The 17,267-nt window shown below is 41.7% G+C and overlaps 1 protein-coding gene across 1 annotated transcript in view; it reads left to right on the plus strand.

Moving 5' to 3' along the window:
- PGM1 (phosphoglucomutase 1) overlaps positions 1–17,267 on the plus strand; it is a 68,803-nt gene that overhangs the window by 47,721 nt on the left and 3,815 nt on the right. The window contains exons 8-10 of the mRNA XM_069593424.1: positions 10,153–10,288; positions 13,097–13,280; positions 16,165–16,299. Coding sequence (XP_069449525.1) covers positions 10,153–10,288; positions 13,097–13,280; positions 16,165–16,299 — 455 coding nt within the window. The remainder of the gene's footprint in view (positions 1–10,152; positions 10,289–13,096; positions 13,281–16,164; positions 16,300–17,267) is intronic.

Consider the following 17,267-nt stretch of genomic DNA (forward strand, 5'->3'; position numbering starts at 1 on the left):
GTCATATCTCCTCTCCTCCTATTGCCTCTACCCAATATTTTGAAGTAAAAGAACCAATCTTCTTGATCCTCAGCACTATTCTTCCATCCTTTGTCAAATAAAAAATCAAAATCTATCAGCCTTGCCATTGAGTTGCAATTCATGCTGGTTAAACAGATTAAAAGGCTGAGTTCTTTTCCTATAAATCCTAGGGTTGGGTGGCTGTTGTTGCTGTTCAGTTGCCCAGTCGTTTCCGATTCTTTGTGACCCCAGGGACTGAAGGATGCCAGGCTTCCCTGTCCCTCACCATCTCCCAGAGTTTGCCCAAGCTCATGTTCATTGCCTCGGTGATACCACCCAGCCATCTCATTCTCTGACACCCTCTTCTCCTTCTGCCCTTGATCTTTCTCAACATCAGGGACTTTTCCAATGAGTCGTCTGTTTGCATCAGATGACCAAAATACTAGAGCTTCAGCTTCAGCATCAGTCCTTCCAGTGAATATTCAGGATTGGCTGGTTTGATCTCCTTGCTGTCCAAGGGACTATCTTCTCCAGCACCATAGTTGAAGGCATCAATTCTTTGGCATTCTGCCTTGTTGAGCTCTCACAACCATCCGTGATTACTGGGAAGACCATAGCCTTGACTATACAGACCTTTGTTGGCAGAGTAGTGTCTCTGCTTTTCAACACACTGTCTAGGTTTGTCATTGCTTTCCTGCCAAGAAACAAACAGCTTCTGATTTCATGGTTGCAGTCACTGTCAGCAGCGATTTTGGAGCCCAAGAAGAGGAAATCTGTCACCACTTCCACCTTTGCCCCTTCTATTTGCCATGCAGTAATGGGCCTGCATGCCAGGGTTTTAGATTTTTTAATATTTAGTCTTAAGCTGGCTCTTTGACTCTTCTCCTTCACCCTCATCAAGAGGCTCTTTAGTTTCCTCTTTGCTTTCTGTCTTTAGAGTGGTATCATCCTCATATCTGAGGTTGTTGATGTTTCTCCCACCTATCTTGATTCCAGCATGTATCTTATCTAGCCCGGCATTTCTTGATGTGCTCAGTGTATAGGTTAAGCAAACAGGTAACAGCAGACAGCCCTGTCATACTCCTTTCTCAATCTTGAACCAGTCAGTTGCTCCATACAGGGTTCTAACTGTTGCTTCTTGACCCACATACAGGTTTCTCAGGAGACAGGTAAGATGGTCTGATATTATCATTTCTAAAAGAGCTTTCCACAGTCTGTCATGATCTATAGAGTCAAAAGCTTTAATGTAGTCAATGAAACAGAGATAGATGTTTTTCTGAAATTCCCTTGCTTTTTCTGTATAACCGCTCAAATGTTAGCAATTTGATCTCTGGTTCCTCTTTCTTTTCTAAACCCAGCTTGGACATCTGGAAGTTCTTGGTTCACATAATGCTGAAGCCTAGCATGCAAGATTTTAAGCATGACCTTACTTGCATGGGAGATGAGTGCAATTGTCCAGTGGTTAGCCTACTCTTTGGTACTACCTTTCTTGGGAACTGGGATGAGAATTGACCTTTTTCAGTCCTGTGGCCTCTGCTAGATCTTCCTGATTTGCTGACTTAATGAATGCAAAGCCTTGATGGCATCCTCTTTTAGGGATTTGAATAGTTCTGTTGGAATTTCATCACATCCACCAGCTTTATTAACAGCAGTGCTTCTTAAGGCCCACTTGACTTCACACTTCAGAATGTCTGGCTCTGGGTAACTAACCACACCATCGTAGTAATCTGGTTCATTAAAATCTTTTTTATACAGTTCTTCCAAGTATTCTTTCCATCTCTTCTTGATCTCTTCAGCATCTGCTGGAGGCGGAAATGGCAAACTACCCCAATATACTTGCCATGAGAACCTCATGAACTGTATAAAAGGGGTGGGTAGGATGAGCTAATAAATTTGAGAAGCCCAGTGACAAAATTCTAAGCAATTTAATACCCTTGAGGAAGTGATGTTACTTCTTGGTAATGAATTGGCTTATGGAATTGGAGGGTATTAAGAATGAGTTTGGAGGTTGAACAATGTCTACAAAACAGGCTACATGATTTCCCAAGGTCTAGGTCTTTGGTGAGAGATATCAAGGCTACTGCTTAGTTCTTTCCTACCTCATAAAATATGAATGGAGCCATATTACTCCACGGGATGCTAGATGACTACCCATCGGACCTGTGAAGTGGTCTTTGCCCGAAATCCCCCCAGTGTTATCCAGTGCAGGCTTTGGATCAGTCATTCTTCCCTATGTGTGAAGCTGTCACTGAAGGCAGGTACCATGTCTAAACCTTTGGTTTCCTGACTCCATGTACCTAATTCAGTGCTGAGCCTAATGAAGAGAGAAAAGTCTAGAACAAGGTCTTCCTGGGTGTTTGGATGTGTGGAAAGATACTAGTTCCATGAAGATCAGAAAACTTGGACTACACCTCTCTGTCTTGGACATTCGTGATGATATTATCATTTGAAGATTCCAGAACATTCTGCCATAAGGAATCCAGTTTGTACAGTTTTATGTAAACATTGTTAACTGCAATATCTCTTTTTTGTAGTATGTTTAGTAACACATTGCCCCTCAGACCCATGTGGATAGCACTGGGCAAGGCGAATCGGAGTCCTAGGGCCAAGTAACCATCTAGGTATTGACTGGCTGGGAACAGGATTGGAGACAGGGTGCGCAAGCTGCTCCTGCCTCGCATGACAGGCCTTCAGATACCAGAGGGCAATTCTCAGGTCCTCTCTTCCCCTGACCACCCACGCCTAGTCCTCCAGTCATCCCTCACTTCATATTGTTTATATACCTAGCACTGGTTTCTAATTGTTTCCCCATTCACCAGTGCCCCTCATAGAAGATCATGTCTAGAACTGAGCCCAAATCCTCCAGGGTTGACTTGACAAGTAGAGAGTTGATGGATGACTATTTCTAGAGAACTGGACCCTGTACATTTCTTGATATGACTTTCATTTATGTTAGCTTTTTGGACATTTCATAATACTGTTTAGCTGATTTAATGTTGTAGATAATTATACCCCTTTAAGCTTTTACTCAGTAGCATTTGCCAAGAAAAGTCCCCAGATTACATTTGTGGGACTGATTTCTTTGAACCCAGGCATTAGACTTTAAATTATTCCTTGTTAAGGCTTGTTCTTATTTATTTATTTATTAACTCATCATCAAATACTAAGTGCCAACCATGGTTTTATCTTCCCTTTGATATCTTTTATATCAAAAGAAAGGATTCATCCTGAGAAAAATCCACAAACTTGTTCGCTCTCTCTTTGGAAAAAAAGACAATTGTTCCATAATATTTATGAGAAAAACATTTACAAAGCCAGGCTCATAGCCATGGATCACCACTGCTGAGTGAGCGCAGCTGAACTTACTTAACTGAACTTCTGATCTACTTGTTTAGAGAGGAGTTAGGTTCCACCTGCTATGTCCCTTGTTGGCAACAGTTTCCAACAGTTCCTTTACAGAGCATCTCAGGATGGACATTAGTGATCCTACAAGCTTTGAAATATTTGAATTCTGTAGCTTAATTGAGTGCTAGGTCATTTATTTGTGTGTTTTTCTAAATTAGAGTAGAGGCAATTTCTCAGGAAAGCCTCCCTAACTTTCCAGAGTGGGTCAAATCCTCTTATTATTAGATCTCACAGCACCACACACCTCTCCTTCCTTGAACATAGTACAGCTGTCATTTTACAAGTATTTATAATTATTCAATTAATGTCTGTTGGTTCCACTATACTGTAAGCTCCATGAGGACAGGAGTCATATTTGTCTTGTTCTCTATCATATCCTCACAGCCTGGTATAAATCCCAGAATATAATAGGTGTTCAGCAAATCCTTGTTGAATGAATGAGAGAACACACTACTCACTTGGCACCCTCCATTCAGACAAACCAGAGCCCTGGTGTTGGAAAAGAAGGGACTAAACATTATCCAGTATAGTTTCCTGTGTTTTGATGGAGTCATGAGTGTCTAGTCAGTGCTCTTCTGCTTAAACACTCACCTCTGGCAGAATCTGGGACTCAGCACCACTCTACTCCATAGTGCAGAGCTGAGGACCCACAGTCTTTGTGAGACAAGATGACCTTTTATAAAAGAAAAGGAGAAATTTACTTGCAAAGAGGTGCAAAAGAGTCAGACTTCACAAGAACTGACTCACCAAATAAAACAAATCACTAGCATTTAAATGCACACGCTGTAAGAGTACTCTTACCAAGTACACGCTAGTCTGTTCATGGTGGAGAGACAGCGACTGTCTCACGTGATTATTGTGGCCACCAAGGCTATGACACTCCTCAGCCATCAGCGTCACAAATGCCAGGGATGAAGGTGTTTTTGTTATGGTACCAGAATGGGACGGGGTGAACTTCCTGTTTTTGGTTGAGCTCATGGTGCAGTTATTTTCCTCTCAAATTGTGGGTGATGATGCATGTGTTTATACATGATGGTAGAGGGAAATCTTGAATTCTTGGGAAAACGGGAAGAAATGTGAAGTCACTGAATAAACTAGAATGTCACTGCTTTTGAAATTCTTCCTTGGGAAAAGGAGGGAGGGGGCTTCCTCAACCTAGGAAACCAGGATGAGGACTAACTTGGTATATTAAGGAAATAGGCCAGTAAATTCTGATCTGGCCCAGTCTAGAGGTTAGTAATATTTTTCTCCTGTCTCATCTTGAAAAGGTTCTAGAGATGATATATATTATATGGGAGTGGTCTCTTAGAGAAGTACAGCATTCATGCTTTGCAAATTTCCTTTAATTTTAATTTCTTATTAAAAACGCTTCATATTTATACTTCATCAGCTCATTCTTCAAATGTTTGTTGAGCTTTGGCTCTGTCCCAGATACTGAATTAGGTTCAGGGAACACAGTGGTAAGCACAGCCTCCCTGTGGAAGGCTCCATGGAGCCCACATTTGAGGAAGGAAGTCAGACCCTGGCCAGGTTATCTCAAGTGTGCAAAGCAATAGAATCTGAAGTACAGGATGTGCCAGGGACTGTATACCCAGGGCTCCTAACCTGGTTTTATGGTGAGGGGATTAGGTTTTTCTATCTAGTTCTCTGCCTGTTCTAATTTGCATACCTTCGAGTACATTTTCCTGTAGGTAAATGTCTCCACAGGAAGGTTAGAACATCCTCTCTCTGGGAAATTTCCCAGACAGACTATCCCAACAGCACTGGGCTGATACCCTAATTATAACTAACTCAGTTAAACTGTTACCTGCATGTCTAGCTCTCCATTTTGCTCATCTGTGAGGGCAAGGAACGTGTCTCACTCATCTCGGTGTTTTCTCACATTCTTAGAACATGGTAGACGCTGACTGATACTTGTTGAGTGTAAAATGGAGTTTGGGTTAAGACGCATTTTCTGCCTGTCAAGTGCTTACCAATTTCCTCCAAAGGAAACACAAATTCTGGGGCAGTTATGAGGTAGTGCAGGATAAACAGCTAGATGGAAAGTTTGAGGGTTGCCGAGGGGGAGCTTCCCCTTGAAGGCGGGGGTGGTGTGGGAAAGGCTTCCTGAGGCACTTTCCTGCCCTTGCAGAGGGAAGTCAGCTGTGCAGTAGAAGCCAGAGAGGACAGAGCAGGTCTGCTGGACCACCAGCCAGTCAGCTGGGGTCTGGTCGTTCTCTGGGCAAACGCTTCCTGAGAGCTGGCTGCACACCAAGCGTGAACCAGGTACAGCTCAGAGTGTAGGGTGGGGTAAGAACTGACGGGGTGTGATAGAATAGAGGTAAACACAGAGGATACCAAGGAAGGCATCCTGGATAAGAAGGAAGTTGAAAGTAGTTACAGATGTTAGCCAGGCTAATAGTTATATGTGGGGTAGAAATTTCCAGGCAGAGAAAACAGCATGTTTAGGAGATGGAAGGAGAAATAGAGATGGCCAGAGAAAGAGATAGGCAGGTGCTCAGGTTTCCAGAGAACTCTGTGGAGCTCCTTTTCAGCTGCCACGGCCCATCCACAGACCGTGGCCTGGCAACAGCAGGAGCCTGGGCACTCCTGAGGTATTCGAATTGGTAAATGAAACCTAATCCCCAAACTGTTGGCGCTTGGCTCCCTCAGCAAAGGTTGACATTTTTCTTGGCTAGGACCCAGAGTGTGCTCTGACTGAGCAGAGTTTATACATATCACAAGGTGCTGATTAGGCCCAAGTCAAGTGACAGGTGTTTGAAGATGCTGAAAGGGCAGAATCCCCATGGGCTTAGCTGGTCCCTGAACTGGACCAAGTTTGAAGAGACCTGAAGCAAAGCTTGCAGTTAGGACTAGTGCTTGCTGATAATGTTTCCTCTTCCTTACACTTAAGTGGGCTTGGTTTCTTTTTTTTTTTTAAATTAAAAAATGATACCAGTAATTCATATTCATAATAGGAAAATTGGGGAAGAAGAGAAAAACACTGTAATCCCATTGCACAGAAAAAAAGAGCATATTCGGTTATATTCCATTTTCTTCCCCAGTATGTATAGTTAAGGGACATTATTTTTGAAAGCTTAATGAGATAGTGGAGAGTATTAATTTTCTCTAAAAGTTTATTTTTGCCTTATTCATAATGGTATCTTATATTGGTTTCAACTGTTATATGGTACTCGGGCTTCCCTGGTGGTGCAGACAGTAAAGAATTTGCCTGCTTTGCATGGTACTTAACAGTTTATAAAACATTTTCATCCTTTCTCACAGAAGAGTCTTAAAATTGTGTGAGAAAGGTGGCATTACCCCCATTTTACAGTTGAAGACACTGTATGAGGCTCAGAAATGAGGCTCAGAAAAGTGATTTGTCCAAATTCAAGCAGCTTCTAAGTTTCAGATTCAGGTTTTCTGATTCTTAAATATAAAGCATTTTTCACTGACCCAAAACTGCCATACCTGCAAAAACAACAGTACTTGAGAAACACATCTACACACCATTGCCTTTTTTTCACTAGTAACTTGTCATCATTCATTAGAACTCTAAAGAAAATGAAATTTACCCAGACTTTTAAGTATTAGAGTTACCCAGCATTTTGATATATCCAAGGTGATTAGTGAGATTAATGAGAATTTTCAAAAGAGACTAGAGATTGTGTAAATGGAAGATAATATTTATTTATGTTATGCAAGGCAGATATTTTGTTTAAAAATATTAGGTGTGTGATTTAGTTATCTCCAAGTAACTTGGTTAAAGTTGGGTAAGATTTTTAGATTTTATTTTCATGTCTACATGAAGGAAAAAGCTAATTCTTAGAACAGGAAAAGCACAAAGGACTATGCTTTCAGTCTAGTCTCCCCCTCCCCCCAAAATAGAAAAAAGAAAACAAAAAGGAAGGAAGGACAGAATAAAGAAAAACGAACTTAGGGGCTCACAGACAAATAATTCCAAGCTATACACCTCTGTCATGAATTCTCATATACAGAAATAGCTGCCGGGATCTTACTGCTGAAGGTAAACTGCTGCCAAAGCATATCATCCTCTGCAAAAGCTGTAGAAGCCAGAGAGCTAACTTTCTGTTGCTTGAAAGAGCAGTAAAGGCAAATAAAAGTTCATAGCTAATAAAATTAGGTAAACATTTGTAACTTTCTTGTATAATGTGCTAAAAGTATTACTTAATATCTCTAGTTTTGCCAGCATACAGGTTTTGAGAACCACTGTCTCTAAAAGTGGTGTCTTAGAAAGACTCTTTTGGGGAGGGAAAAATTGTGCATTTTTATGAACCGAAAAAGAGAGAAGATGTTGCAGTAGATTAATTAATTGATTAATTCATTCATGTGCTCCTTCACAATCTGATATTTAATATATTCCATGTAAGGGTAAATAAGAGATGCCTCCAAGAAATACATGGTTGAGGTGTGAAATGCTCACAGATGAATTACTGAGGCTTAAGGAGCAAGCATGGTGCTGCACCACATGTTTAAGCAGTCGCTATATAAGAAGAGCAAGTAGCTCATAACTGCCTAGGGAAGCTGGGAGCTAGATTGGAGAAGATATTTGAGCTGGGTCTAAAAGGATGAAGAGAGGAAGGAAACAAACTTACTTCATGCCTCCTTGCCAGCATGGTGCTACTCTCACACTAAGGAAAATAAGACCCAGTGAGAGGTCAAGGACAGAGAGGCGCATGAAGATTTCAAGGCATGATCGTATGCAAAACATTATTAGAGGGATTGTGCTGCTGCTGCTGCTGCTAAGTTGCTTCAGTCGTGTCCTACTCTGTGCGACCCCATAGACGGCAGCCCCCCAGGCTCCCCTGTCCCTGGGATTCTCCAGGCAAGAACACTGGAGTGGGCTGCCATTTCCTTCTCCAGTGCATGAAAGTGAAAAGTGAAAGTGAAGTCGCTCAGTCATGTCTGACTCTTAGTGACCCCATGGACTGCAGCCTACCAGGCTCCTCCATCCATGGGATCTTCCAGGAAAGAGTACTGGAGTGAGGTGCCATTGCCTTCTCCTGAGAGGGATTTTATTGAATCCTATTTAGAAATCAGAAAGTGGAGCTCAATATCACTTTTTTTTTTTTTTTTAGAATAAGGACATTAAAGGCAAAAAATTAGAATTCTGTTCCAGATCAGATTCTTGGAAAAGGGGCTCCATGCATAAGTGTGTGTGTGTGTGTGTGTGTGTGTGTGTGTGCTCAGTTGCTCAATCATGTCAGACTCTTACGACCCCGTGGTTGTAGCCCACCAGGCTCCTTTGTCCATAGGATTCGCCAGTCAAGAATACTGGAGCAGGTTGCCATTTCCTCCTCCAGGGGATCTTCTTGACCCAGGAATTGAACCCACATCTCTTGTTTCTCCTGCATTGGCAAGCAGATTCTTTACCACTGTACCACCTGGCAAGACCTCTCCATGCATATAAGTACATCCAAATGCGCTACTATGTTATTTTCAGTCAAGATTTTAGCAAGGACCTCAGCAAGAGACAGATGTGCCATGGTTTGTTTAACTAAATCCTTTTTGGTTAAAGAAAGATGTCCTAGAACTGGAGTTCCTGGATCCACAAGCAGGTCAATTTTTAAGGCTTTCATACTTTTTGCCAAATTGCTCTCTAGAAGGACTGTAACCCTCCCAGAAACAGCATGTTGGAATCCCATTTTCCTTATACCTTCCCTAGTATTAGGTGTTCTCATTTATAAATCTGTGGCCATTTGTCAAACAAGTAGCAATTTCTTATCATGTCTTTAACTTAAATTTGTCTTCTTAAAAATAATATTATATTATATATATATAAATATTCTGTTAATCAGGTACCTGTATTCATTTTTTTGATGAATTGCCTATTTATATTCTTGTGGCCTATATTTCTGTTGAGGCTTTGCTTTTTCCTTATTAATATATAAGAGCTTTTTCTATTTTGCTTTAAACATCTAGTTTATTTGTAAATGTTTAAAATTTTTTTAGTTGGGCAATGGCCTTTTAATTTTATCCATAGTAGTTTTGCTGATAGAAATGCTAATTTTCAAGTAGACAACTAGAGAGACTTTTTCCTTCATGAATTTTGAATTTATATGTGTTTACCATCTCTAAGATTAGAAACAATTGTATATGTGTGTCTGTGTGTATAGGATATGTATATATCCTAGTATTTAAAGGTTTTCAGTTTTTATATTTGAATGTATAATTCATCTGGAATTCTTTTTGGCATGGTGTTTAATGTATAATTCATCTGGAATTCTTTTTGGCATGGTATTTTATAGGGAAAAAACTGATTTTTTCCCAACTGTTTAACTAGTTATACGAATACTACTTAAAAAGTAATCCATTCTTTCTTACAGCATTGAAGTGACACGTTTATCATTTGTTCAGGTCTCATATGTGTTTGAGTCTCCTTCCAGGTGATCTCTTTTGTTGCATGAACAATAATTAATTATTTTAATTATTAAAAATTCACAATGGTCATGTTTTTTTGTTTTTTTCCCCCCTCAAATTCATACTTCATAATTGATAGATCACATTCTGCCGAGTTATTCCACTGACATTTTTATTGGCATTTGCCTTAAACTTCTAAATTACTTAGGAAAGCATCAACTTTTTTTCAGTAGTATGTGGCTTTATTCCTTAAGTGGTTCCTTCTGTGTATTCAGGTTTCTCAGTAAAATTTTATGACTTTTGGTTGGATCATGTTTACCACTGAGTTTATTCTCAAGTATTTTAGGGAAGTCACACTTCTCACAGCTGCTTGCTGTCCCCCACCAGGTTCTGACCACATCCGTGAGAAAGATGGTCTCTGGGCTGTCCTTGCTTGGCTCTCCATTCTAGCCACCCGCAAACAGAGTGTGGAGGACATTCTTAAAGATCACTGGCAAAAGTATGGGCGGAATTTCTTCACCAGGTAAGCCACAGCCTGGCCAGGAACAGAGGTGGTGTGGGGAAGTGGGCAGAGAGAAATCTCATGCCTACAAATTCTTTCCTGTCTTAAGTGTTAATAAAGCCTCAGTTCATTCACTTCTGTCTATTGGGGATCTTTAAATCTATTGGGGATTTTTAAAACAATTCAGTTGGGGTTGAGATGAAGTCAACTTTAATGTTAGCTATAAAGAACAAGGCTTAAAATTTTTAGTTAACTTATTCAAAAGAATGAATGTTTTGTCAGCCTTTTAAATGTACCTATCAGATGGGCATGATAATAGCATTGGATTTGGATTCAGAAAAATGGATTAGAATTTTATTTCTGCCCCCGAGTAGATTGGGAAGTCATTTAACCTCTTTCTGTACTGAGGTTTCTCATTTATAGAGATGGAAATAGTAGTCTAGCTATTGAATGGATTAAATGAAATATGAGCCTGAAAGTGTTTTATGAACTCTGAGACACTGAAAATATGGAAACTTTTTCTGAAATTATGGAAACAATTACGTTTAGTAAATCAACTTTTCTGACTCATTAAAATAGGTCCCCAAAGGCTGTGTAGTTGTCAATGCTTCATTCATTGATTCAATAAATACTGACCGTGTACCTACTTTCTGCCAGGCACTGGGGCTTCTCAATGGACAAAATACTTAGAATAGTTAGTAAGTCTTCTTTACCATACATATTTCTATTTTTAAGATGCATTAGCATTTTTTCCAGTGTGCTTTTCACTAATTTCAATTTGCCTTTGCCCTAGTAAGTGTAAAAATAACAGATGTTTCCCCCTGGATCTCACTATTCTAATTATGGAAAAGAAATATGAGAGCAAGGATATTAGATAAATTACGTATCTGTAATAAATGTAAAGATATAACTTCTCTGAACTTCAGTTCCCGTCTCTGTAAAAATAGGTGAGTTGAGACTAGAGAATTTAAAAACTATATCACAGATTCAATGGTCCATGATCTTTGGATAGTCGAGAAAGAATTCACCCTTAAGCAACTTGGTCTCGTTAATCAGAAAACTTTTCTCAACTTTGGACAAGTTCATTGCTATCTTCCTCCCTCAAGTTATTCTTTGGTGGAAGGTGTAAGTAATATCTGCCACACAGTAGCCCTGGCAAATACAGCAAGTATCTCTACTTTCTAAGAACCAGAAAAATCTGGTAATTCAGAACAGCAGTCATGAACTCTCTAGAGCTCAGAGGATCATGAAGGCAGGGTCATGTCTGTTTTTGTGCTCCATGGTATCACCAAACACTTAATTCATAGTGACATTGTATAAATATGCTTTGAATAGATAAATGAGTTAACAAGTGAACAGTAGATAGAATGGACTAAGATTAGAACAGTTTGTTCAAACAGAGGGTCACTCTTGAATCAGTTAGAAGCCTCCATCTAAAAACTATCAACATATTTTTGTTAATCTTAAATAACTGCTAACCAAGTATTACAAACAAAGTCCTTAGAACCTGAATCTATGGTTGGTTAAGATTCCATTCTACCCTCCATTCATTTAACAAAAGTGCTCTTTGCATGCCTTGTTTCACATCAGCCGCAAAACAGTTATCGATCAGGCAACTGAGATTCTGAGAAATGAGGCAACTTGCCCATAGTTGCACAGTTAGTAACCAATAAAGGCTGAATTCATAGCTCCTTCTGATTCCAGAGCCCAGATTCTTTCCATTATACCCCTCTGTGCCTAGGATTTATAGAACATTTCCCTCAAACACCCAAAGGTCACAGATGTAAAGCACAAACACCTGGTTGTAATTTCGTGCTGTTTATCATTTTAACTGGGGGAAAGAGCTGACTTCAGGATTAAGGGGACTGCTGTCCTTGATTCATAGAATCCTGGAGCCAGAATAGTTGGCCTTAATTCCCTGGTATTTCTCATGTCTCAGAGGTGTCATCTTGCACATATATATTTGTTTCACTATTGCAAATAAATATAGACTCTGCTATCTTGAGCCTCTAAAAAATAACTCTCTCAAGCGGGTGTGTGCCACCAGGACAAGGAAAGCCACCTGTAAGAATCTTTAACCTCACAAGAAAGAAGTCAAGAACAATTCTTGGAGGAAAAATAACAGTCAGAGCATTTCATTTGTAATATGCTTTTATTTTTCTCTTGGCCTATTTGCATCCACACCAGGCTGCTCTGTCGGGGTGAACACTGTGGATCAGAATCCACTCTCACTGAGAGGAGGGAGGCGTTCCAGGTGTAAAGAGTTAGGGCTTAAAAAAAGAATGAGTCAGGGCTTGGCTCCTTCATTTAGTCAGTGAAAACTTGGCCTTACTCATGGAAGCTCCTGTGGAGACTGGAACTCTCCTCAGCCAACATCTCAGCAGCCTCAGGCAGGTCCCAGCCTGGGAGCCTTCCAGCATGGATCCCAAAGAAGCTCCAGCTGTTTGGAAGAGCAGTGCCTGAGTCACGTGTGCCTTCATGCAGCCTTCTTCAGAGATAACACTGCTTTTGTTTCTACGGCTGGAGGTGGTGATTCAATGTTAGATTGCATCTCTCAAAAGCCTTTGAAGCTGCTAAGAGCTTTATTCTGTAGAAAAGCCCAAATGGGAGTTTTCTGCTCATTCAGAAGCACCTAACCCTTTCCTTAAACCTTCCAAACGCTTCCTTTCATCCCTGGCCTGCTCCATCCCCAGAGAATGACACACTCATATTTTTGCCAGCTTCTTCTGAAGTTAGCTGTTTGGGGGGAGGGCCAAACAAATGATGCAAAAAGTGCTGATATGCGTTGGTGTGATTTGAAGTCAGCCTCAACTTTGTGATTTCTCCCAGGTATGATTATGAGGAGGTGGAAGCCGAGGGCGCAAACAAAATGATGAAGGAGTTGGAGGCCCTGATTTCTGATCGCTCCTTCGTGGGGAAACAGTTTCCAGTGGGTGACAAAGTTTACACCGTGGAAAAAATTGATAACTTTGAGTACAGCGATCCGGTGGATGGAAGCATTTCAAGAAATCAGGTAGGAACAGATGTATGTGTACGTGGGAGAGAGTCCCTGGAGCTTGGTCTCTGAAATCTCAAGGGAAAAAAGAAAAAGTTTTCTTGGTCATTTGTCTTTTGCTGCCCTGTTTTCTCAAGTGACTTTCTGCCGAGTCACATATGATTTGCACAGGTACCTGTAGGTAACGTGGTTTATGCCCTGATTCTACGCTCACCCCTATGCCCTCATTCTGGGATGCTGAGTCTAGACTCCAGAAGGACTTTTACATTCTCCAGAATTCTATGTAAGAGGTCACGTCGAATGTGTGCACAGAAAAGAGCCCTAAAATCTTAAAAAGATACAGAGCTGCTGCCTTCAATCTCAACCTCCTCCCTCTCTCTCAAGAGACTATAGCAGAATGCCAGCATGGCATGAGAGTGATCTCTTCATAGATGTTTCTGTGATCTATTCTAATTTCTAAAAAAGAAGAAAAAACCCAGACAAACCATTTGTGAACTTAGAAACATTCGCTGTTATCACCTGTAGCACATGACTTGAAGCTGACCCTAACATAGCAGTGTGCACCACAGTGGAGACCCCGGAAGATATCCAGGTGGAGACAGTATCCAGATGGAGACAGAGTTGTTAGGGCTTCTCTCGCTGGGTGCTGGGCACGTCAGCCCTTCTCCAGCCTTCTCACAAACACCCAGGCCCAGGCTCCTCTCTCCTTCGGTTCTGTTGCTGTTGTCACAGAATGGACTCAGAATTTAGAAACAGAGGGACTTCCCTGGTGGTCCAGTGGTTGAGACTTCACCTTCCAATGCAAGGGATGCGGATTCAATAAGATCCCACGTGCCTCGTGGCCAAAAAACATAAAACAGGAACAATATTGTAACAAATTCAATAAAGACTTTAAAAATGGTCCACAATAAAAAAAAAATTTTTTTTAAGATAGAAACAGAGATGATTAAGAGGGAGATAAGACTCTGCTAAAGCTTTCCAATTAGCTTTTTTTTCTGATCCAGATTTTTGGCCTGGTCCTTCTCAAGGCATCCAGCATGCTTTGAAGGAGTTGGGCTGCAGGATTTATTTGAAGTCTCTCTTTGGAGAGCAGGTAGTAGATGGGTGGATGGAGCCTGGCCACAGTGACCCTTGGTGCCTGGAGTATCCGTTTCTCAAAATGTTGGCCCTGTGGCTTTTTTTCCTTATGCCTTTTCACCATCTGGGAGAACTTTGGTTCCAATCTGGATGATTGTAAATGATGTCTGAGCTAATTAGAAAAAGAGAGGCCTGGAGTGGGGGTGTAGGAAAGGGGAGGGTGGAGCCCAGTGCATGGCAGAGCAGAGCAGAAGTTTCTGTGGTGAAGCCTTCAAAGAGAGAGCAGACCTTTAGGAGAGGTAACCCCCAACTCTGCACTGCAACCCACATCTACCAGGAGTCAGGTGTGCGTGGGAGGGCCATCGGCGCAGTCCCTGCTCTCTGCACTCTAAGGAAGTCAGCAGCTCCATGATCTATAAGCAGAAAAACCAGGGAGGAGGGAAAATCTTCTGAAGTAGATACAGCATCTACAATCAAGTGGAAAGAACGTAGAAGCTCCAGGTTGAGGCTGCGGGGAAGGAGACCAACTCTGGTATATGCCTAGAAAGCAAGAAATGGTAAATGGATGTTAACTGTGTCCTTCTCACATTGACTAACTGGGAAGGTCCTCTGGGTTTTTCACCTGCCGTCTTCACTGCTAAGTGGCGCGATGAAACACTGGATGGGATCGGGTGACAAATAGTAGATGAGAGGTAGTATCTTTCCTTTTGGTTGATCATCAGCTTCGTACAGACTTCTTTCTGTGGAAGAACTGACATACTTAGCAAGACTGAAGGGTCTTCAAGTAACTGTCTCAGCCAGCCTTCTTACCTCAAGAGTCCCCATCCTTTTTCCCCTGAACCAAGATTATTGAGGACAAGAGATGTGGCCAGAGAGGGAAGAGAGAGGGCTGGAGAGAGAGAGACTGGGCTTGGCATTGCACCCACGTGGACCCTCTTTTGCATCACCAGGTGCTGGTGGAGACTGACCACTGGATCCTGCTCAGTAGGTTGGAATAGCTGGCCTCTACTATTTGGGGCACCTGGCTCCCTGACCTCTTTTTGAGGCTCTCTATGAGGATTTTGCAAAGAGCCCATCCTCTGGTCCACTTGAAACTTCATCTGCTCTGGTTTCAGCCCATTCTGATCTTGTTTTCCTCCTGATCTGGACATTGACTCTCTGTGTCTAGCAGCTCTTTGTTTGTTTGTTTTTATAAATTTATTTATTTTTTAGTTGGAGGATAACTGCTTTACAGTGTTGTGTTGGTTTCTGCCATACATTAACGTGAATCATCCATAGGTATACACATGTCCACTCCCTCTTAAAACTCCCTCTCACCTCCCACTTCATCCCACCCCTTTAGTTTGTCACAGAGCACCAGGTTTGAGCTCCCTGCATCATACAGCAAATTCCCACTGGCTATCTAATTTTACATATGGTAATGTATATGTTTCCATGCGACTCTTTGAACTCGTCCCACCCTCTCCATCTACCACAGCTTATTTACTTATTTATTAAGCTTCAAACTGGAATGGTTAGCCCATAAATCACAGGGAAGTGGGATGAGAAGGCCGGTGTTGTGTCAGCCAGCCTCCCCAGGATCCGGTCTCCCACCTGACCCTGGAGATGCTTCTCTTCCATAAGCCAGCCCCCATTGGCTGGATGCAGTGACAGGCTGACCAAAGGCAGGCTCATGGGGCTCAACTCAGGCTGTTTCTCAAGAGCCTATGATTGATCAAATATGGATGACGTTAGATCTCCAAATGAACCCCTCAAAACTTTCCAGCCTTCACTGTCCCTTCTAGGGGTGAGAAAAAAAACAAACAAACGCTGTTATCTTTCCCAGGGCTTGCGGCTCCTTTTTGCAGATGGTTCTCGCATCATCTTTCGACTGAGCGGCACTGGGAGCGCGGGCGCCACCATCCGACTGTACATCGACAGCTACGAGAAGGATCTCGCCAAGATCTACCAGGACCCCCAGGTAATGCCCGAGCCCTGAGCCCTGGCTGGTTCTTCCCTTTGGAGGGGGGGATAGTGGTTCCATTTCACCTGCATCGTCACAGCTCATCTCTCAAATGCTCCAACAGGTCGGCTCTCTCTCCTTCATGTCTCCTTCAGTACGTCAGAAAACAAAAATAGCTAACAATTATCTGAGCATTTTATGTTTGTCAAGCTCTGTTCGAAAGCCATTATCCAAATTGGTATACTCATTCCATTCTCAAATCTCTTATTCTTATCTATTAATATCCCTACTATAGATAAGGCAACAGGCTCAGAAAGGTTAAGCAATAGTTAGTTCACATGCCTGGTAAGTGGCAGATTCAAGCGAACTAACCTTTCAATCAGCCCCAGTCTCTGGTGCTCTATCTGTCAGTGATTATTTGCCACTTGGCTAGTCTCGTCACCTTCCCTGAAGAACACACATTGATTCCAGATTTGGTCCAGGGTACAGGGTAGGGACAGAATAAAGGACAGAAATGGTATGGACCTAACAGAAGCAGAAGATATTAAGAAGAGGTGGCAAGAATACACGGAAGAACTGTACAAAAAAGATCTTCACGACCTGGATAATCACGATGGTGTGATCACTCATCTAGAGCCAGACATCCTGGAATGTGAAGTCAAGTGGGCCTTAGAAAGCATCACTACGAACAAAGCTAGTGGAGGTGATGAAATTCCAGTGGAGCTATTTCAAATCCTGAAAGATGATGCTGTAAAAGTGCTGCACTCAATATGCCAGCAAATTTGGAAAAGTCAGTAGTGGCCACAGGACTGGGAAAGGTCAGTTTTCATTCCTATCCCAAAGAAAGGCAATGCCAAAGAATGCTCCAGCTATCATACAATTGCACTCATTTCACACGCTAGTAAAGTAATGGTCAAAATTCTCCAAGCCAGGCTTCAACAATATGTGAACCGTGAACTTCCTGATGTTCAAGCTGGTTTTAGAAA

Source organism: Ovis canadensis, chromosome 1 (assembly GCF_042477335.2).
Source record: "Ovis canadensis isolate MfBH-ARS-UI-01 breed Bighorn chromosome 1, ARS-UI_OviCan_v2, whole genome shotgun sequence".
Lineage (NCBI taxonomy): Eukaryota > Metazoa > Chordata > Mammalia > Artiodactyla > Bovidae > Ovis > Ovis canadensis.